At 32.9% G+C, this 23,191-nt stretch overlaps 1 protein-coding gene across 6 annotated transcripts; it reads left to right on the top strand.

The window, feature by feature from the left end:
* Positions 1–885: 885 nt before the first annotated feature.
* LOC113865998 (NPC intracellular cholesterol transporter 1-like) lies at positions 886–21,674 on the top strand. 6 transcript variants are annotated; one of them, XM_027500857.1, is made up of 39 exons: positions 886–1,032; positions 1,448–1,530; positions 1,748–1,847; positions 2,046–2,153; positions 2,388–2,504; positions 2,969–3,119; positions 3,779–4,026; positions 4,161–4,355; positions 4,509–4,585; positions 4,663–4,780; positions 5,307–5,390; positions 5,873–5,968; positions 6,044–6,145; positions 6,261–6,329; positions 7,496–7,591; positions 7,675–7,782; positions 8,006–8,119; positions 8,276–8,359; positions 8,553–8,681; positions 11,178–11,376; positions 11,467–11,610; positions 11,811–11,854; positions 13,687–13,770; positions 13,900–13,968; positions 14,063–14,139; positions 14,801–14,870; positions 15,118–15,267; positions 15,770–15,835; positions 15,939–16,083; positions 16,229–16,293; positions 16,370–16,435; positions 17,167–17,260; positions 17,465–17,501; positions 17,645–17,702; positions 17,829–17,939; positions 19,970–20,037; positions 20,383–20,449; positions 20,530–20,598; positions 21,292–21,674. In XM_027500857.1, exons 1-39 carry the CDS (start codon positions 988–990, stop codon positions 21,370–21,372), a joined length of 3,888 nt encoding a protein of 1,295 aa, XP_027356658.1. In that variant the 5' UTR covers positions 886–987; the 3' UTR covers positions 21,373–21,674. The 6 variants fall into 6 exon arrangements, 4 of the variants coding, with proteins under 4 accessions (XP_027356658.1, XP_027356659.1, XP_027356660.1 ...); XR_003505033.1 differs by having other exon boundaries at positions 916–1,032; positions 15,118–15,272; positions 21,292–21,599; XR_003505032.1 differs by having other exon boundaries at positions 916–1,032; positions 15,118–15,284; positions 21,292–21,599.
* The last annotated feature ends 1,517 nt before the right edge of the window (positions 21,675–23,191 follow it).

Raw genomic sequence — 23,191 nt, 5'->3', positions numbered from 1 at the left:
ATTTAATATAATATAATATTATATTTTTATATAAATTTATTTAATATTTTATTCTAAATTTTATAAGTCTTAAACATGTTATTTTATTAAGTTTAATTGATTTTTTTCTTATGCTCAAGCTTTATTTATTTTATTAATTAATTTTTTTAAAATTTAAAACTAAAACTATTACTTAAATAAATAAAATCAAACAAAACTTAAAAATGTTAAGTCATAAGTTTCTTCCACACAATCTAACCTACTTTCATAAGGTATAAAAATAATTTAAATAAATAGTTATATCCACATATTTTTTAATCACTTTTAACTATTTATTAAACTTATTGAAAATTATAAAAAATACAACAGAAAATTATTAAATTAAAAGTAAGAAATAATAATATTAACATAAATTTTATATTTTTTTAATTGATAATTAGAAGTGTGTAAATTATTTTATTTACTTACATAAATAATAAGTGAATGTTTCTTCAGCACAAAATTTATAATAATTAATAAAATTAAATTATTTAATAATTAATATATTTAAAGATATATATAATTTTTTATAGTTAAAATTAATAAATAATGATAATTATTTATTGTAAAAATAAAAGTTTACATTTACATAATTTTAAAAAATGAAATTATATTTTTAATAAAATTTAATTTATTTTAAATTATTTTGATCTCACAAAATATTAAATTTAATAAATGAAAATTACAAAAGAGTGAAGGAAATATTTAATGATGAGCATTGTAATGTGAAAAGTCAACACTTGAATCTAAATGCCCCTTAAAATTCGCAATGTTAGCACGTCACGAGAACAAAGCCGAGTGTCACATGAGTTGGCTCAGGCTGTAATCCTATAAATGCATATTTTGACCCTCAGCACTACTACTGCAAACGGTGTGAAGCTTGCTCGCTCCCTCACTCTCTCTGCACTGGGACTCTCCACTTTTCACCCGTTTGCACCGAACCAACAAGCTCTACCGAGGAGCTCAATCATGGACCTTCGACTAGGGTTTTTCAGTTCCCTATCTCTGTTACAGGCAATCACTCTCTCTCTTATTTTGCTCCTCTGCTTCCCCTCTCCTTTCTCTTTCTTTCATTGTCTCCGATTCTGTATGGAGTTTCTTCAATTCGAATTCTGTGCTGGCTTTCGACACCCGTGGTCATCATCATTCCTTGAATTCATAGGATGCAACTCGTCTTTCTTGTATCTATTGCACTTTGTTCGGTCACCACGAAAACTGAAGAACGAGAATGAATTGGTGGACTCGGGGAATAAGCTATGCTTTAATCTCTTACCTCTTTGTTGAAGATACAGAAGGAAACGAGGATTTTAGTGGAGTACTTGAGTCATGTGCTTGGGCTGTGTTTGCTGGCTTGAAGCAGATTTGGACGCAACGGCGTTGGTTACTTTGTTTGGTTGTGTTACTAACTTCTGTGATTTATGTTTTGCAGGTTTTTCTAATTTTATCTTTAGCAGAAGTAGACAATTTATCTACGAGACTTCTTTTGACATCCAATGCCACCAAAACAACTGGGTAATTGTTTTTCTTTTTCTATATTTATGTCAACCCTCAGCATGAGTTGTTTCTACCCTAAATCAATTGATTCATGCGCAGCCGTGCTTCAATTCTATACTCCTGTTTGTTTATCTATATCTGCACTTCTTAAATGTAGATACCGGACAAGAGTTGAGTGTCCACGTGTCGCACTTTGAAAACAGAGTAATTTTCAGTTCCGTTTTCTTTTATACAGGGAAAGGCATTCTGAGAATTATTGTGCAATGTATAACATTTGTGGAAAGCGCAGTGATGGTAAAGTATTGAACTGTCCATATGGTTCCCCTGCGGTGAAGGTATTTCTGACGCATTTATCAATTTTTTGAGTGTTCATCTGTTTGTTTTTCTTTTCCTTTCTAAATGATTCATTGTTTTTGAAACTCTTCTTTGCATTTAGATTTTTATTCCGTGACATGATAGGTGATAATGAAGATTGTTTTCTAGTTTGAACTATTAAAGGTTGTCACGATCTTGTAAACTCTTGTTTTTCCCAGCCAGATGATTTGCTTTCATCAAAGATCCAGAGTTTGTGTCCAACAATTACTGGAAACGTTTGTTGTACAGAAGCTCAGTTTGACACATTAAAGGCGCAAGTCCAACAGGTAAATCTTTTATCATTTTTTTTATTATTGAGGCACATACGTCATGTTTTTAAATTTGAATTGATCCCACAGCTTCTCTCTCTCTCTCTCCAAAGATTTTGTGGAATTTTGGATACTAATATCCTTCCTAGCTAGTAATGGGTTGCCTCTATATGTGTCTACGTCTTTCTTGCTAATATAACCATTTTTTTGAATTCCATGCACATGCCTGTAATACATTGCACATTCTTGCAGGCAATTCCTTTTCTTGTAGGTTGTCCAGCATGTTTAAGAAACTTTTTGAATCTGTTCTGTGAGCTTACATGTTCTCCGAATCAGAGTTTATTTATCAATGTGACTTCAGTTGACAAGGTAAATTCAAGCACATTTCTTGGATTTATTTTATTTTATTTTACTGTCTTTCCTGTAATTTTGTACTTCTGTACATGCAGTTTTGTTATTTATCATTCATTTAAACAGCAAGAAATTTGTCTTGAATATTTTTTAATTCCTTTCCTCTGAAGATGCATTGTTTTCTGTACTTTTAGATGCATATCTTGTCTTTTGCTGTTGCGCTTCATTTTTTGTCTTCTATTACAAGTTATAACATTTTTTCTTTGTTTTATCACAATAACATAAGCCCAATAATAGGCATCCTATGAGATGATACTTCTTTGGTTCAATAGTAACAAATCCAAACAATTGAAAAATTGCCTATTTTGTGTTTTTGTTCTTTTATATTATTTTCATCAGTTTTTTGGGTGCAAATCATAAGTTGCTATTGGAATTAAACAAAGCAGTTGTTGCTGATAGACTCCAATTATTACAATTTACAGGCTGGTGGTAATTTGACAGTGGGTGGGATTGACTATTTTGTAACTGATGCATTCGGTGAAGGGCTATACGAGTCCTGCAAGGATGTAAAGTTTGGCACTATGAATTCTCGAGCGATACAATTTATTGGTGCTGGTGCTCAAAATTTTAAAGGTAAATTGTACTTTAAAATCTTTAACCAAATATTGCTTCTCTTTCTCATGGCTCATTTATGATTTCATGTTGCAGTGTTGAATTATAGAAACATAGAAATATAAAATTAGCTCTTCTGAACTTTGGATGGTAAAGCTTATCACTAAAATAGCACGTGTAATGTGTTGTGTATTATGGAAATATATACATAGGGCATCTGCTAATCATTCTCTTGACTACACTATGTACAGTGGCAAGTGTTAAGGGTGAGAACACTGAGAAGTATATGAATGCATCATCAAAATTCTTGGTTTGTAATTTTGTAGCGCTAATAGATAAGAATACAGGCAATGGTGGAAACTGGAAACAAACATTCCATCTTGATTTTAGTAGAGTACACTTGGTTTTGTAAGATACATCACCTGTTATATTTAATTTTCAAGGTGGCATTGCTGGATTTTCCCTCTCTAACATATGCTGACCCTTGCGTAGCATTATCTATGCAGAAAAAAACTATTGTGACTATCATTACTATCATTGTGATAATTTAACTAACACATAACATGATACAGTAGCAACATTGGAAATGTAAAGCTTCATTACGATAGGGGTAGGATAAAGTTATTTTTCCAGTGTATTGCTTGAAAGCTTGATGCTTATACTGAGATTGGTTTTGTCAGATTGGTTTGCTTTTATTGGTAGAAAAGCAGCTCCTAATGTTCCTGGTTCACCATATGCAATTATGTTCCAGCCAAATCCAACCGAGTCATCTGGCATGAAACCCATGAATGTTTCAACTTATTCATGTGGTGATATTTCTCTTGGCTGTTCTTGTGGCGACTGTCCTTCATCTTCAGTATGCTCTAATTCAGCCTCAACTACCACCCACAATAGCGATTCTTGCTCCATAAAAGTTGGGACTTTAATGGTAAGGGAGCATATTATAATGACTTTGATATTACCAAGTGTATTTATTTGCTGTTTATGATGTGAATAAAATGTGGTTTGAGGAGACTACTCTGTATGTTGAACTAACATGGTTTTACCATTTGACATCTGTAGGTGAAGTGTGTTGACTTGATTTTAGCAGTGTTGTACATTATACTGCTTTGTGTGTTCTTGGGTTGGGGATTGCATCATCGGATAAGGGAAAGAAAACCAACATACAGAACAAAATCAGTGTCTAATGTCATTAGTGATGGTGCACTGTATTCTCGTGATCAGGAGAAGGATGAGAATCTCCCAATGCAGGTTCATGTCAGTATGCTATTTCTTTATTATATACATGTTTAAGAACTGTCTTTCCTTTTGTTCTTGAAATTCTTTTTTTTTTTTTTTTTGCTTCCTTTTCTTCTTTATTCATGCCTATCCAATTCTGACTTTGTTTTGACTGATGTTGATGATTATAAGATGATGCAAAGTGTTCCCCAAAACAGAAATGAAGTCCAGCTCTCTGCTGTGCAAGGATACATGACAAATTTTTACAGGTCAGTGCCTTTGCTATCAACATGCATATCAATTCACGTAGAAGGCTATCTGACCCCATGTTTACAATTATGATCAGGAAATATGGATCATATGTAGCTAGAAATCCGATTATGGTGTTGGCTTCATCTCTGGCTATAATTCTTCTCCTTTGTCTAGGTCTAATCCGATTCAAGGTTGAGACACGACCTGAGAAGGTAAATCTTGTTATCTAAAATGCTCTATGTATATGTTTTAACAAGTTTTACGTTGGCTGCCGAATGCATAATATGACCCTCTTCCTTTACCTGAGTTTGGGACCAGTTATGGGAAATAGGTCGAGTTTATTATCTAAAATATTCTATTTAATTTTATCTTTCTGAACAAGCTTGTATCCACCTGTTAGATATTTGTTATACAGTTGTAATTGATGTCCACATATAATGAATGATTTTTTATCTCACTTTTGAAGCTTATAAGCAATTGGCATTATCTCTGGTATAATGACTGAAATGTTGGTTGAATAATTGCCCGTTAGAGCATCAAGTATAACAAACCATTGCAAATTCAAAGTCAAGTGGAATAAAAAATGCTTTGGCTGGGAAGAAGTAGCTTTAACATGCTGTTATTGTGTTGTGGACTTGTGGTTGTTTCTAGGCTATCTGATTTCTGAACATTTCTTTTCACCTAGTATATTTCTTTACATTAGTTGGATTCAACAAAATAACTTCCTACACTTTTCAGCTGTGGGTAGGACCAGGGAGTAAAGCAGCACAAGAGAAACAATTTTTTGACAGCCATCTTGCTCCATTTTACAGAATTGAACAGGTTCTTCACTTGGCTTTGTTTTTTCTTTGGCATTTTCTCCTTATACAGATCAATTTATGAAGTTTGTCATCGATAAATGTAGCAGCAACTGCATGTTGTGAATGTTTTGGTAATATTATTTTTTAGTTACTCCTTTCCTTTTGTAATAAAAAAAAAGATGTGTATTGTAATTCATTTTGCTTGTAGCTTCCTTGCATGCATTTTCAGAGGATAACATGTGCCAAAAGACAAGCTTGTTTGTAGGAAAAAAACCCCTCTTTCTTTACTAAAGCTTTACTCTGGATACATTCTTTGTCAAAATGGCATGAAATGATGCTGTATTAATCCACTCTGAAGAGGTTGTTATTTTTTCTTTTTAACTTAATGTTATATCACTTTTATCTTCCTGATAAGTCAACAAGAGTCTGCATTCAGCATCATGCAGTAATCTTCAGGTTATTACTCATTTGTCTTGGTGAATGACAGTTATATTTGTTTTGCAGCTTATACTGGCAACAGTTCCAGATCATGTGAATAATACATCACCGGGAATTGTGTCTGAGGACAATATTAGGTTTCTGTTTGAAATACAAAAAAAGGTATGTGTTCCATCTTGTAGTACTACGGAAAATTTTTGGATGGTTATGTTGCATTGAGGACATTTTTTTTTTCAGGTTGATGCAATTCGTGCTAATTATTCTGGTTCGTTGGTATCTCTCAAAGACATCTGTATGAAACCACTTGACAAGGATTGTGCCACTCAAAGTGTCCTGCAGGTATAGTTACTGATTTTGCAGCCAGAGAACTTTGATTTTTCATCATCTTTATTGTAATAAATTTGCATAATTTTAGCTTCTTTTAATTTGCAATTTCCCCCCTCGTCATTGACAGTACTTCAAAATGGACACCAACAATTTTGATGATTATGGAGGAGTTGAGCATCTCAATTACTGTTTTGAGGTAATGTTAACTTCACTTCGTGACTGTAGTTGCAGATGTTCTTAGTTCTGCTGTTCTTTTGTATTTTCACAAAAAAAATCAGTTCCCAAGATCTCCTGCTGTATTGTACATTTATCTACAGCAATCAAAGATGTCATTTTCTGCATGCTTTTAATACTGTCTTCCATGGTATAATTAGAGATTTAGAAGTGAGCCAACTACTGGGAATACCTTCTTGGATGCATTTATAGTAAATTTTAATTTTAATGTGACACAATCAAATTTTTCTATTGAAAGCATACATATCAAGTGGTTGATAAATGCATTGAGGTTGATGTCATTTTGATAAAAATTTCCTTAATGCTATGGGATTTTTTATATCCTTGGGGAGTTGGGGGGAGGATGTGGATGGTTATGACTAGAGTTTCTAACTTGTGCTTCATTTTGCATTAAATCTCTCTTAGATTTATAGCTTAACCAGGGGGAGAGGCATCAGCATGTAACTTTATCCATGACTCACATAATAACTATGATATGAATATAAAATGGATTTAACTCCTCTAAAGTGAGGGTGTGCATTTTAGGGGTTAAAATGCATTTATAATAATTAGAAATTTAACTGTTGAATTTATAAGATATAAGTAAACGTACAAAAAACTGATAAGCTTTTGGGAGAACATCACAAAAGCTAGCCATCGTAATTGGGGAGTTCAAGGCCTTACTAACCCCATGCTAGAATCTTGTACTTAATATTTCTAATGTGAGACTCAAGGTTCCATACCTTACAATTAGATCCTAATCATGCTTTGCAGCCTTGGCACTTGGCTGTACACTAGCACTGCAATGTTGGTGTTACCATCTACACCACTTGTTTACAATAAAGAGATGTGGTGAAAAGCTCTTATTTATACCAAATGATAAGGACTTGGGAAGAATCACATCACAAAAGTTAGTTATCGTAGTTGGGAGAGCAAAAGGTCTTATAAACTCCATACTAGAATCTTATATACTTATTATACCTTACAATTGGATCCTCACGTAAACATTGAAGTTATTAAAATATCAACCGTTGATATTCTAATTAAAGGTTATAAATGCACCTCCTCACTTTAGAGGAGTCAAATCCATACAATATAAATATATAATTGTAGAATGACCTAATTATTTTTAATGTTGTGTTCATTCAGCATTATTCCTCAGCAGACACATGTATGAGCGCATTTGAAGCTCCTCTTGATCCAAGCACTGTATTAGGAGGTTTTTCTGGGAATGATTACTCGGGGGTACTTTCTCTTTTCTTCTAGATTGTGAATGAATTGGATTTTGTGGAGCATTTGATAACAATAATATGATTTATTCAAAACAGGCATCTGCGTTTATTGTAACTTATCCAGTAAATAATGCTATTGATGAAGAAGGCAATGAAACTGCAAAGGCAGTTGCTTGGGAGAAAACTTTTATTCAGTTGGTGAAGGTTAGTACTCACACACACAGCTTAATTTACACATCCTGTAACTTGGTCCTAGCTCTTCCTTTGTAGAAAGAATTTCAGAAAACAATAAAAGGATGCATAAAATGTTTTAGTAAGTTGCTTGCTTGTCCTTGTGATGGTCATGTATCCTGGAATCTGGCCATTACTATTCTTATCTCATCATAGTTTTCCTGATTTGCTGAATTTATTGTGTTCTTTGTGATAGGATGAGTTGTTACCAATGGTACAATCAAGAAATTTGACACTTGCTTTTTCGTCTGAAAGCTCCATTGAGGAAGAGTTGAAAAGAGAAAGCACAGCTGATGCTATTACTATATTGGTAATATCCCCCTTCCTTTTGATGTTGATACTTGTTTGTCCTAAATAACACTTGAAAAAACCTTTTTTTTTTGTCCGAGGCACGATTATGGAATTGATATTTTGTGTTTGTATGTGTAATTATTTATTCTTTGAAATTTTCCTCATTTTATTGCAGGTTAGCTATCTTGTGATGTTTGCTTACATATCTCTTACTTTAGGGGATACACTCCATCCTTCTTCTTTCTATATTTCATCTAAGGTGTGGTCCCTACCACAGTATCAAGCCATGTTTCTTTCCCTTCTATTCTTTCTTTACCTTTCCTCTTCCCTAATCCTTCATTAGTATTAGTATTTTCTAATATGGAATTAATTTCTAATTTTAAGTATTTCATGTCGTGAAGATAGATTTTTATGATGTACATCAACATCTATTGTATACTTTTGGATTACAGGTATTGCTTGGTCTTTCAGGAGTAATTCTTGTTATGATGTCTGTCCTTGGATCTGTGGGATTTTTTAGTGCACTTGGTGTAAAATCTACTCTAATCATCATGGAAGTTATCCCATTTCTTGTCCTAGCTGTAAGTTTTCTTATGCTTATAAAGTTATTAAATGATAGCTGTTAGCAAAATATATAATAATATTGTTATAGTTTATGTCTTTTGTGTTGGTCGTGGTGGTGTTATTGCTAATGATTATCATAAATTTTGGGAAACTATTGTTTATGTACTTATAATTTGATCTGTTTGATTTACCTGGATATGGTGTTTAACATGCTTAGGCTTTGTTTGTATGATGTTTATAACAGAGGTTGGATGAAAGCAATATTTTTTGCTCTTTTAAAACTCCATTAGTTATGCCACGGAAATCAGGACACTCAGTTTCCATCTCCTTCTAAACTGGCTCACTTAATATGTCATTTGTTTTTTCATTAATGAAAACCTAGAAGTTTTCATTATTTGAATTTTGAAATTGAAATCCTAGATTCTTTCATGCTTCTAATGGAGTGTGTGAATAAAAGTATTGTAATGGAAAAAACAGAAATGTTTTATTCTAAAAATTTTAAACTGATAGAAACCAAAGAAGTTAAAAGAATATTAAACTTATGATGATAAGGAGTGCACAGAGAGAATATGATAAAGATGGGGTAGAAAGATAAGGAAAGTTATGGAAAATATCACGATTTACTATTTTTGGTTTTTATTTAAAGATATAATAAATGGTGAAATGACATGTTTATACTTAAGTCTGATTTCTAAAATTAATTAGAAGATAATAAGTTATTTTGAATAATCTGTGCTAAAATATGAAGATGGCAAATTACCCAAAAGTTCAGTCCATATTAGCGTTGTTATTCAGTCATCCTAAAATTCAGCTTTAAAAAATTCTGAACATAGTTAAAGATATATATGCACACATACACTTGGCCCTAGGTTGAAGCTTTTCTACTATAACCATATAGGCATGAATACACTTACCCACACCCTTATTTGTTTTGTCCCAAACACAAATAACTTTATGCACTCAAATAGGCCATGCACACTCACTCCTTCCATAAAACACTCAAATATCATTTTAAATAAACTTTTATTTTACTTATAATTTTACATACAGGAAAGTATGTCATCTATTAAATGGGTAATTTTTAGATTCAGTTAAAATCTGAGAATAACACATCTTTTTTTAAAGGAGAGTATACTATGAGATTAAGTTATTCACTAGATACTAAGGCCCTATTTGGAAGAGTTTATGAAAATTTTATAGAAATAATTTATGACTTATTTGTTCTTTAAGCTTATTTTAATAAGTTATTCAGTATAGCTTATCAAAATAAACTCTTTTTAGCTTGTTCTAAGTTCTATGGTAAAATAGATGGTTTAAATCTTTGTTTAAAAAAACCATTTATTGAATAAGTGGATAATTAAGTTGTGTTTCTAAACACACCCTAAAGTAATATATTCTAGTGCATATTTGTGTAAACCGGTGAATATATACTAAATCCATATTCATAAAAAGGTGTATTTTTTTGTCATTCATACCACAATAGATTAGGGTAAATGCTAAATAGGTTTGGTGAGTAGGGTGGCCCATGGTCATATATATCTCTACTGTAGCCTCTTTCAAGATTTTTTTTTTTAATTCCAAAAGTGTTGACTAATTTAAGAAAGTTTCCTTGCTCTTCTCTGAAAAAATGACTGCAATTTAAAACTTTAATTTTAAAAAATGTGAAACTACATGATGTTTAAATTTTTGGAATATGTAGTTGAGAAGTAAAAGTTTAGAATTGTTAAGAAACTTGCAATTTACTTCAAAAAGCTAACTCATAGAAGGAAGACTATTCTATCTCTTATAGGAAGTGTTTTGACTTTATTTCTAACCAATTCACTTTAAATGTTAGGTTACTCACAAATGTCTAGTCTTATTGGGCCACCTGATGTCTAGTCATGCACTAGATGTCCAATTATGAATGTGAAGGGGGAGGAGAGTGTGTTAAAATATTTTACATTGATTAAAAATAAAGTCAGAATACTCCTTATAAGGGTTAGGATAATTTTTCTCCTATGAAATAACTTCTTGGAAGTAAGGTAGGTTCAAGTTTCTTAATAAAAATAAAAAGTCTCATGCTAAATTATAAGATTGTTTTTATTTGTTTAACTATATTTATTAATTTTTTGACAAATATGTAAACAAAATATTGTTTTTAGAACTTGAGAAGAAAAAAAAGCATGAGTGCAACCAAGAGTAATCTTTATGAGTATAAAGATAATCAATCACGCACTTTTCCTATAATATATGATTATTCTGTTCAAGCCAGATGAACAACATCAATGAAGCTGGAATTGTTCTGCTGATGATTGTCTTCCCATCAATCCCAACATGTGGATTGGATTGGCTACGATGTAGTTTGTGTCATCATTAGACTTCCTATAGATATGGATTTGTATAGTAGCAGAACAATATATTAGCGACTGATTGGTCCTTTCAAATCAGATATTTTATTTCAACTCACCAACTTATTATCTTTTTTTTTATTTTTCTTTTGATCCTGTTTGTCTTTTTGAATATCCCTGCATTAGGTTGGGGTGGATAATATGTGTATATTAGTTCACGCTGTAAAAAGGCAACAGCTGGAGTTGCCCTTAGAAGGACGAATAAGTAATGCACTTGTGGAAGTTGGACCATCAATAACATTGGCAAGTCTATCAGAGGTTTTGGCATTTGCAGTTGGGAGCTTTATTTCCATGCCTGCATGCCGCGTGTTCTCCATGTTTGCAGGTGAGTTTTTATCCTCTCAGAATTTTATACCTTTGCAATTGGCTGTCAAATGCTAATCCTTAGCTTCCCTTTACATGCTTTGTTTCACAGCGTTAGCTGTTCTTTTGGACTTCCTCCTTCAAGTTACTGCTTTTGTAGCTCTGATAGTTCTTGACTCTTTGCGAGCTGAGGATAAGAGGGTTGATTGCTTTCCATGCATAAAAATGCATTCTCTGCATGCAGACCCTGATATAGGTATAATAAAAATTTTAATGTGAGATGAAACTGCCATATTTATCACTGCGTCTTTTTTCAATTTGATTGCAAGATTCCCTCTTACCTGTTTAATAACCACATGTTTGGACCACCTAAACGGTCATTTAATTTTTTTTTCTAAAAAAATACTGGAAGTTTAGGTTACTTCTATTTAAGTTTCTCTTTTCATAACTTCTCAGGTGTTGGACAAAGAAAACCTGGTTTGTTGGCTCGATATATGAAGGTAATTATCATTATTATCTTTGTTAGCAATAAACATTTAAAAGGTAGTTTGTAGAGGTCTAAGCATAACTGTCAATGTTTTCATGAAGCACCTTCTATAAAGTATTTACTAACTGTACTATTATACACAGAGTGTAATTGGTATGCTAACTTTCTTAGTATTGTTGAGATTCAAATTTGGGTTGATGTATAGGTTCTCTTTTTTATTAAATGTTCATCTTCTAGTACTCAAGACTACAATTCTTCGTCAAACAGTCTGCCAACAAATTAATTTTCCTCAAGAGTTTAGGTTTTTTCTATTTGAGTTTCTGTCGACATTTTGAGTTTGTTTAGTCACTTTTGCATTCCTTTTGAAAGCAGTAACATCTCTTGCCAACTTTTGATGTTGATTTCCTCACTCATTTCCTTAGTTTTACTTGGTTTTTGATAGAAACCTTGTATTTATTAGTAATAATGAAGAAAAAAGTCTACAATTTACAAAACAGAACACACACACACACCCCCATACTAAACTTCAAGGGTCTGCACTTCCCGGTGCCCAAAGACTCCAATTTTCTCTAACAAATGCAAGATGATCTCCTTTCCTCTATTCTATTTTCTTTATACATGTAATACCTTTCACTGGTTGTAACAAATTAACAAACTATAGATTGTAACTAACTAATGGGTATCTATCAATCCCTCCTAAAATTTCACCTTGTCCTCTTGGTGAATGGGATAGATAAACAAAAGTAGTCCACTGGAGTCCCATTGTTTGAAGGCCATTCCAAAAGCGCACTTGAAAAATACAAAAAAGTGGATGCCCCCATGCTCAATGTTTTGTTTTTTGAGAATTTTTTGGCTATCAAACAAAACATCAGAGGCTCTATAATTATATTGATATTCCATATCTCTCTAAGACATGCATTACTGCACATGGTTACAGCTATAATTATCATCCTCCAACTTTTGTTCTTTTTTCATGCTTCTGAGATTTTATTTCTTCATTGCAATTATGATTATTGATCTTCAAGCATTTATTTTTCCCTTTATCTTTTTGCCCCTTGTCTTGGACCCAAATTAGTAGATCCAAATCAAACTCTGGCTAGAATTCCTTGTGCAAATCCTTCACAAAGTCTCCTCAACACGATGCGCTTGGGTGGTTCTCTTTCCACACAGACCACCAAACAAAAGCATATTGGATGGCCTTTCCAACCTTTTGTATCTTCTCTTCCTCAACTATTGTAGTGATCTCAAAAGTGATGCTCCACATTAATCAGCCACCAATAGGCATTTTCCTTTCAAATTGCGGAATAATCTTCAAGAACTTAGTACCTATAGCTCCATGATCTAATTATGATACTAGATGATAGAAACCTGATATCTTTATTAGGAAAATGGGGAAAAGAATTCTATAATTCACAGAACAGAACATAGACACTACAGAACTTGCTGCACCTCCCAATGCCCAAAGGCCCCAATTCCTCTCACAAATTACAAGATCATCTCCTTTCTTCTATTTTATTTATGCATCTAATACCTTTCACGAATTGTAACAAACTGACTAACTACAAATTGTAACTAACTAATGTGTATCGAAACAGAGAAATCAATGAACATATATGAAGAAAAGAGACAAAATGTCTATCTTTTGTACAATTCAGGGTATTCAAGAGTCCTATCCTATCTGAGAGACTAGATATCCCTCTCCTAACCTCCCTTATTTATAGGCAACATGACTTATTTAAACTGTCACCCAACTAACTAATTGTTAACTGATTGATATATTTTAACTAATTACTAATGGGCGTTACCTAACAGTTTTTTATCCTGCTGATTTATTTTCCTTTTCAGGAGGTTCATGCTCCCATTCTGAGTATTTGGGGAGTAAAAATAGTTGTCATTGCTATTTTTGTGGGATTTGCTTTGGCTAGCATTGTAAGTCTTTAAATATGTTTCTACTGCTTTGAAATTAGTTATACTACACCTGTTTTTGCTTCAAATGCATTCATATTTTTCCTTCTCTCTTTTTCCCCCTTTTATTTTGTCTATATATGAACCACACAGGCATTGAGCACTAGAATTGAACCTGGTTTAGAGCAACAGATTGTTCTCCCTCGAGATTCATATCTTCAGGTTTACATTTTGGATCAACCTCGTATTCATTTTTACTTTTATCCATGTGCATGTGTTCAAACTAAATATTTCAATAATACCTGTCTTTCTGCAGGGTTATTTCAGTAATGCTTCGGAATATCTCAGAATTGGACCTCCTTTATATTTTGTTGTAAAAAACTATAACTACAGGTATTTTTGTCCTATCATCTATTGTCTGCATCAACCTTTATGTTTAGAGAATTAATTATGGCTCAGTATGTTAATTTGCAGGGATGCATGAGAGCATGTGTTAGTGGTAGGAATATTAATGCACCTTGTAGATGGCACAGTTATGCATATACTTATTGCACCAACTTCAATACTTTTTGATATTATACTACCAATATGGATATCCATGCAGCCATGGTCCAAACTTGCTAATGGATAAATTTCTTAAATCATGATATAATGTTATTTATTGAACTTCCTTTGTCATAGTACTTTTTTTCACCTCCTAATGCTATTATTATTTATTGCCATGTTTTTGTAATCTTTCTTTCTTGTTCATAGGCAATTTGCATGAATATAAAACAAACTACTGTTGACATTAGCATGAAGTAGTAACTTGTGCTTTACAAAATACATCCTCCTTGGTTGCAAGATACAACTGATTGCAAGTTGTTAAACGCCCAATGAATGTTCCTTTAAATTGTGTATTCTTTACTTCTTCATTAGTGATCTGCTATATGTGATTCATCTGCTTAAGTTAATTATAAGTCGTGCATACATATCTGAATGGGGAACACTTAACCTTGTCTAAATGCTTCTAATGTTAAGGATGATTTGTTCTAATGTGATTTCCTCACCTCAGCTCAGAATCAACACAGACGAATCAGCTTTGCTCTATTAGCCAATGCAATTCAGACTCTCTTTTAAATGAGGTAAACCATTAGCAGATTTGTAACCATGTTTTTGGTTGTTTGTTGAACATTTAACCTTACAAACCCATCATTTCTTATTGAGACATCTGTTTGCCTTTTATAGTTATTTTGCTTGTATTGAGTTGGTAGTGCATGCTATCCATCTGCTTGTTTGCGGAAGTAATTGTTGATCTTTTCCCCTCCATACCCTGATACCCATGATAACTTGGATATTCCTTGTACTGGATGTTGTCTTTGTACCTTGTAGATTGCTAAAGCAGCTCTAGCACCAGACACAAGTTATATTGCCAAGCCAGCTGCCTCATGGCTTGATGATTTTCTTGTATGGGTATCTCCAGAAGCATTTGGGTGCTGCAGGAAGTTTACAAATGGGAGTTATTGCCCTCCTGATGATCAGGTCTGGTGCACACATTAGTAAGCTACTGATTTATGTGCAAAATTATCAATTCTATTATAATATATGTTTGCTCGTGTTTTATGTTAGGATTGTTATGCGTTTATGATGACTTGATAGGAAACTTGTAATGACCAGATTCAATAGTACATAAAGATTAATGATCACCGCTTGGAGTTTACTGATTTACTTAATGTGTTAGATGTTGGACCTAAGGTTTTCAGTTTAATTACTTTGTTTAATACCTGTCATTAGCTGTATAATCTAGTAATATTTTAAATGAAAAATTAATAAATAGCAAAGAAATGGAGTGACTCGCTAGAGGATGAGATTTTGCTCTATTGGTAAGTAAAATTTATAGGGAAAAAAAGTTTCTTCTTGATATTATTGTTTTCTGTAAAAAGAATAATGAGAGAAAAGATGTAGATGTAGGATAAGATTTTTTTAATGCGGTCAAAGCATACAGTAACTTTATGGTAGCTGATAAAGTAAATTTTCTTTCCAGCCTCCTTGCTGTGCTCCTGGGGAAAACTCTTGTGTTTCATCTGGAGTATGTACAGATTGCACAACGGTAATTAAACAATTGTTTTTTCAACCTTCATTTTCTGTCCTTGTTTTAATTGTTTAATGTGTCTGTTCTGGGACCTTAATAAAAAACTTCGTAAATTGTGTAGTGTTTCCGTCACTCAGATCTCCACAATGATCGTCCTTCTACAACACAATTTAGGGAGAAACTGCCATGGTTTCTTAGTGCTCTGCCATCTGCTGATTGTTCCAAAGGTGGTCATGGAGCTTATACCAGCAGTGTTGAACTGAAAGGTTCATTGATTTAAAGATACTTGTTTTCAAATTGATTTTTAAGTCCTGTTCAAATTCTCGTCTTTAGTCCTGAAGATTGAACCAGTAAGTTCCAGAGTTTGTAATACTTGAGGTATGAATTATTTGACTGTGCTTTGGTTGTCAGGCTACGACAGTGGCATTATTCAAGCATCATCATTCCGTACATATCATACCCCACTCAACAAGCAGGTTGCATTTCTATATTTTTTGTTTTGTAATTACATTTGTGTCAATGCACTCCAGGTTTAACTGTAAACTGTTTTAGATTGACTATGTTAATTCTATGAGGGCTGCTCGAGAGTTCACTTCAAGAGTTTCTGGTTCTTTAAAGGTAGTGTATCAATCAGTTCTACTTCCTGAATCAAATGTTTTTGGCTATTAGAAATATAATGTAGAAAGAAAAGGTAATACTAATTTTCATGACCTGATTGACTAGCTCATTTCTTGCAGTAGATGCAAATATCATTCTCTTGCAATTGTAAAAGTGATAAAGAATGAAAGAGCAATACATTTGATAATACAGGATAATACAGAGACAAAAGTCTCCAATAGAGAACTATTCTATCCTGAGCACTCAAATTACACATAATACAACATTACATTTGCTGTACTGGAGACAAAAGTCTCCTATAGAGAAGTATTCTATATTTAGCACTCGAATTACACATAATACAACAATATATTTGCTGTACCAGAGCAAAAGCATCCTGTAGAGAAGTATTCTCTGCCCACAAACTGTAAATAACAACACCTCCTCCCTAATTTTTTCATTGAAAATAACTGCCATTAGTTATTTTCTATGAATAACTGCCATCATGGTAGTTTCTAATTCTAATACAGAACTGATATAGAGAAACTAATGCAGGGTAAGTTATTTCTATCGCATTATCAGATATTCTAATTATACATTACTGCTCCTAATTTCTACCCATAACTGCCTCCATGAAAGTTGATATTAAACTTATTATCTAATAATATATGACTGTTCATGATAATAATTATCATTTCCCATCATTTTACCACATTTACCATGTCCAAACTGACATTAATTTTCTGGTGCAGATTGAGATCTTCCCATATTCAGTGTTTTATATGTTTTTTGAGCAATACCTTAATATATGGAAGACTGCACTGGTCAACCTTGCTATAGCTATTGGTTAGTATTGAGATTTGTGTGGCTTTCTCAAACTGGTCTAATCAGAATTCTATGCATATTGCTGTAATATAGATCTCGGAAAAATTTTGAGAAGAATCAGATTATATAATCACATGTTTAATGATTACAATCTATAATTTATTTATTATTCCTATTGATGTCAAGCCTGTCAAACATTAACTTAATCATACAATGATGTAACAGGTGCAGTATTTATTGTGTGCTTGGTTATCACATGCAGGTGAGAATGGCCTTGTTTTAGCAAATGGTTTAAGCTATTTTTTCTTCTAACTTCCTGAATTAAATGAAATTATCATTGAGATATTGTTTGATGAATTAATCAAATCTTGATTTGATCCTTCTTTGCTTTCAACCATTATGCAGTTTATGGAGTTCATCAATCATTTTGTTGGTGTTGGCAATGATTGTTGTGGATCTTATGGTATTTTACCTTTGTTTTAACCTTATTTGATTTTTCACTTTCTTGCTACTTGACATATGCAATATATTATATAGTTCTTTTTACATATTAGTATTTTTGTCGTTGCTTGATATTTTGCCTTTTTAGGGTGTGATGGCCATTCTGAATATCCAGTTGAATGCTCTCTCGGTGGTCAACCTTGTTATGTCAGTGGGCATTGCTGTTGAGTTTTGTGTGCATATGACTCATTCTTTCACTGTTAGTATTACTCTGCTTTCCAGTTTACACTAACACACATTTTTATGATGTGCAAATGTTTGATGCTTTAAAATTTAAATATATCATTTCTTCCCTTCTTGATTTGTGTGAAATTTAGTGAGAAATAAATGTTTATAATTGGTCATTCTCTGTTTCTCATTATTTTTATCTTTGTACAGTTTTTTGAAAATTTGATTTTTGACTGAGATCAATGGTGTCGTGTGATCCACATAGCCAATCTCACCTAGTGAATGAGATAAGGGCTTGATTGTTTTTGTATGTTTTTTCCATAAAACTTGATTTGGAAAAAGAAAAAATCTTAAAATGACATGTATTTTGGTGCATTTTTAAAGTAATACTTAAGAACAAAATGAGCAAATATAATATTTCCTGATTTATTAACACTGAATAATAAAAATATAAATAGATACAACAAAGTAAGAGGAAAGGATTTAACAAATATGAGAGATACAACCAATCTACTATATACAATCCTAATTTCTTGAAATACAAGATATACGGTTCTAATATGTATATCTTGATCACAATTACTCCTTAATATCAACATTTCATCTCAAGTTGGTGCATATAAATCATATGCATCCAGCTTGCTACATATGTAGTCTATCTTTGGTCTTTGAAGTGCCTTTGTGAGTATGTGTGCTAGCTGATCATTAGATCCTACAAAGTATGTAGTAAATCCCTAGATAGAATCTTCTTTCGGATGAAATGAAAATCATTCTCAATATGCTTAGTTTGCTCATAGAAAATTGAATTAGAAGCAATGTGCAAGGCAGCTTGATTCTCATACACAAGACTTGGCCAATCACTGGCCCCATACTTCGGACCTATATAATTATAGTCAAAAGTAAAGGTTATAACCATTAAGAGTATGAGTGAGATGACTGACAGATATCAAATTAAAAAGATAACCAGAAACAAAGAGAACAAAATCAAGTGATAAAGATGGAAGAGGAGTGGCTTGATCAATGCCATTAACTTTGGCATTTGAGCCATGTGCATGAGTAATGTGATGATGAGTTATAGGGTAGGGCAATTGAGAAAAGAAAAGGATTGCTGGCTACATGATTGGAAGCACCAGGGTCCAAAACTCAAGGGTAACAGATGATGATTGAGAGATTGACTATAGAATTAGCACTATGAGCAATCATAGCCATGGATGAGGCTTGATATGTCTTGAACTGCAAAATTTTTCTGTACTCTTTATCAGATAATACATTAGGATTAGTGCTCCTCAACTCAGGCTGTTTTCTGTCATTGGGGGACTGAGTTGCGTTAACTAAATTTTTCTGAAAATCCAATCAGAGAGTAACATTTGTCCCAAGTGTGACCAAAGAGGTTGCAACTCAGGCCCTTATTTGATGACCCTGAATTATTGGATTGAATAGAATATGATTCTGATTGAGAATTCATTGTGTACCCGGACCAAACAGTAACAGCAACCTACTCAGAAACAGAATAAGGTAAGAGCCAAAGGTGCAACACCAAAATCACCAAAAAGTTGTGTTAGATGAGATACCCTGTAACAAAGCTGGGTCAAAACAGATTCAGGATGCCTCAACAAGCAGAAACAAAACCAGAATTGAGGTTGCCCAAATGCTTGGAAAGTGGCGTGCAAATCCCATGCGCTGACAAACTCCTTGGCATAGACAATGTGCGTGACAGCATGCTGGAGATTGGCTGGTGGTGGTGTTTGGTGGAACAACAGATCTGAAAGTGAAGACGTTGATGGAACAGTTGCCAGATCTCCTAGGGCCTCTAGAACAATACTGAACAGTGGGAAAACTAGGTTTTTCTTACTTTTGAATCTGATATAATAAAATCCTAATTTTCTACAATACAAAATATACAGCTGGTATCATGATCACAATTACTCCTTAATCTCAACAGTAATAATATTAGCAAAATCATCAAACTGTAATACTTGGCTACATATCATTATCATGTTTTCTTTAATTTTTATGAATTAGTTTCTATCAGTTCCACATGACCAAATCTTGTTTTTACAGGTAACAAGTGGAGACAGAGATCAACGTGCTAAGGAGGCTTTGGGTACAATGGGTGCTTCGGTGTTCAGGTGATTTTGTGCTAGTGAAAAATTTATTGTTGAATTTCTTGAACTGCAGACATGCATGCATGCAGCAAAGAAGTCGTATTCCTCGTTCTGCTCTTTGGTTAGCTACTAATTCTGTGAAGGAAATAATGGACAATATCTTGACTATTAAGGACCAAATGCCCTGATCCTTAATAAAATCATGCCAGAATTCATTCCCTCCAGTTTGCTTTTCAACATATTTACATGACAAAAGTGCTGTTTTCAAACACCAATTTCACGGCAATTTTGCTGCATCAACATATTATTTTGTCTTAAATTTGTGTATTATCTTTTCTGAATAAGATTCTCTTCTTTATGCGATTTCAGTGGCATCACACTAACAAAGCTGGTTGGAGTTATTGTTCTTTGCTTCTCAAGAACAGAAGTTTTTGTGGTATTAAGAGTTCATCCTTAGTTTATGGCTGGACTCTGATATTATACATATTTGTAACACTTAACCTTCGCATTTTGCAGATTTATTACTTTCAGATGTACTTGTCGTTGGTACTTCTTGGTTTCTTGCATGGACTTGTTTTCTTGCCGGTCAGTTGATGCTTTCTACTTAGTTTATTCTCTTTATTTATGAAAATGCGTATAACTGAGAATACAATGCATGAAAAGCTGCAGCTGAGACTCACTGATGAAATACACTACTTTTTTCTTCTCTTTTTTTTTTTTCGCGTTGGTGGAGTTAAATTTTTCAATATTCACTCAACAGAAAATGTGGAAGTTTGCTGCAAGTTTTTCAGAAGTGTGAATCTAACTGTAACATCAACATTACTCCTATGTGAACTAACCTAGTCTCTGACCAACCATAAATTGATATTGGGGCATCATTCTGGTTTCCATATTTTTTTTCTAAGGATTTAGATCCATCTGAGGGGTGTAGTTTGGGAAGGTTAAGTGATAGTAACTGCTGACGAAAAAACAGAGGGAGTAGATTCCCACATATCCATAATCTGTTATTCAGATGCTTGTATTTTATAAAATTCTAAGCATGGATTTTCTTATATCAACAGTTGCCAATTGTCCTTTACTCTTTGAAGTGCAACGGGTCCTCTAGACCATCTAAATCCTTTTTGTGCGGGCAAATAAGTTGTTTGTTTATACTTGGATATTTTTGTGTCAAATTCGTTTGACGCAGCGAATACACGTTCGAGACACGTTGGTTTGCCATCTATGAACTTTGTTCTTCATACTGAAAATACTCTTTTATGATTTGTTTTCTACCTGCAGGTGATATTAAGCATCTTTGGTCCACCTTCAAGGTGTTCAATCATTGAGCAAGGGGAAGATCGTTCATCAACTTCTTCGTAGGTATAAACTTACAGGCATTGGATGATGGGTCGTCCGCAAGTAGTGCAGAAGCGTCTGTATAGTACAAAATGTTATATAGGCCAAACAGAAGATAGAAAATATGCCAATTTTGACACACCCGTGCCCAAACTCGTGTATTATGTATGACTCTTGTACTCATTTAATAATCTCTTGTCCGTAAGGCTAAGTTAAAGTTTAAGAAAAATAAATTAAAATGATAGTTTTGTGGAAGAAAAATAAATTATATATTATCGTTTAGAAGATGACGGTCAAGATAAATAAATAAAAAATGGTTCAGATGGTGAGGATAATGGAGTAGTAGCATATTAGCATTACAAGTAGCCGTTAGCTCCGAAATCGAGTCGGCTGGGATTAGTACTTAGTAGGCTCTTTGAAATGCCCGGACTGCAGCCAACTGGTTTTTGGTTTTTGCACAAAGATTTTTAAAGGACAAAACTTTATTGACAAAAAAAAAAGAACTTGTATTATTTTATAGGTGTTGATAGTATTGTTTATTAATTAAAATTAATTTTTTAGTTTAATAAAAAACTTGCATTTGATATTACAAATAAATTATAATTTTGAACAGGAAACACTACCAATTATATTTAAGTGACTGAATTTATGATTTATTATTTTTTTAGTTACACCATTTCGTTTTTGTTATATATATTTTGAAAATTAGGTTTTGGAAGGTATTAATCACTTTTGAATATTAAATTAAAAAATTGCTTTCGAAATGAGTTTTATAAGGGAGGTGTAAAAAGAAAAGGCTTAGGTACGTTCATTCATTTTGCAATAGCGATTTTGGAAAATATATTCCATTTTCAGCTATTGTTATACGCACTTGTACAGAAACTCCCTAATAAATACAACCACTTTTTAGGATGGATAGTAAATTATTGTGTTTTTTTTATTTGAGTATCTTAAGCCCGAGATGTTAGAAATTTCTAACAAATATATTTTCTTGGCAGTGTAATTAGTTATTTATTATTTTGAATTATCATTATAATTGAAGTTTCGTAAATAATTTTGAAAAGTATGATTAAATTGTAGTGTAAAAGGTTTTACATTAAAATAAATCAAAATCAAATCCTACATTCAAATAGATTCATTTTTTTTCCATTTAGATTTACGGGTATCCCTCGAGGTCCATAAAATTGTTTCTTCAAACTACAAATTGGATCCTTTGTAGCGATGCTGCCTTTCCCGCAAATCAAATATTCAATAAGTTTTATAAAATGTTGAATATGAATTAAGTACACATAATTTAATGATCATGAGATGAAATTTTGAACTGTAAATATTTTGCTGGAGTGGCCGGACTACTAACACGATTGTGGAAGTCCAGTAAATTGTCAGTCAATCTCAGAGTAGTTGGATATTATAATCGTCACTAAAATTACTGAATGGATAACATTGCCATTTAAAAACTCATTAAACTAGAGTAAATTGCTGAGGTATAAAAGGAGTATTGCTATGTACTCTGGGGCAATGTGACCCAACTTGCAGCAAAATAACATAGGAACGAAATCAAGTGGAGGGACCTACACCCGTGACCTTTAATAGTTTAATTTTGAGTTGACTTCATTCATCGCTACAAATAAAAGGATAAATAATTTATCAATGCACGAAGAAAGTCCTACAAAAGACTTAAAGCAACTCATGGAGTGACTGAAATTATTAGAGTAGAGTGTACCCTAATTGATAAAAATGAGGCTTTAACTTTATAGAGTATCTATCACTAATGAATGTCTTGAAGGTGCTTATTAAAAATACCACATTTAATTTTTATTATTTTTTTTGAAAAGCACATTTA

Source organism: Abrus precatorius, unplaced genomic scaffold, assembly GCF_003935025.1.
Source record: "Abrus precatorius isolate BTA unplaced genomic scaffold, Abrus_2018 Scaffold4, whole genome shotgun sequence".
NCBI lineage: Eukaryota > Viridiplantae > Streptophyta > Magnoliopsida > Fabales > Fabaceae > Abrus > Abrus precatorius.
Note: the sequence above shows the minus strand (reverse complement) of the source record. Positions and strands in the feature narration are given on the sequence as shown.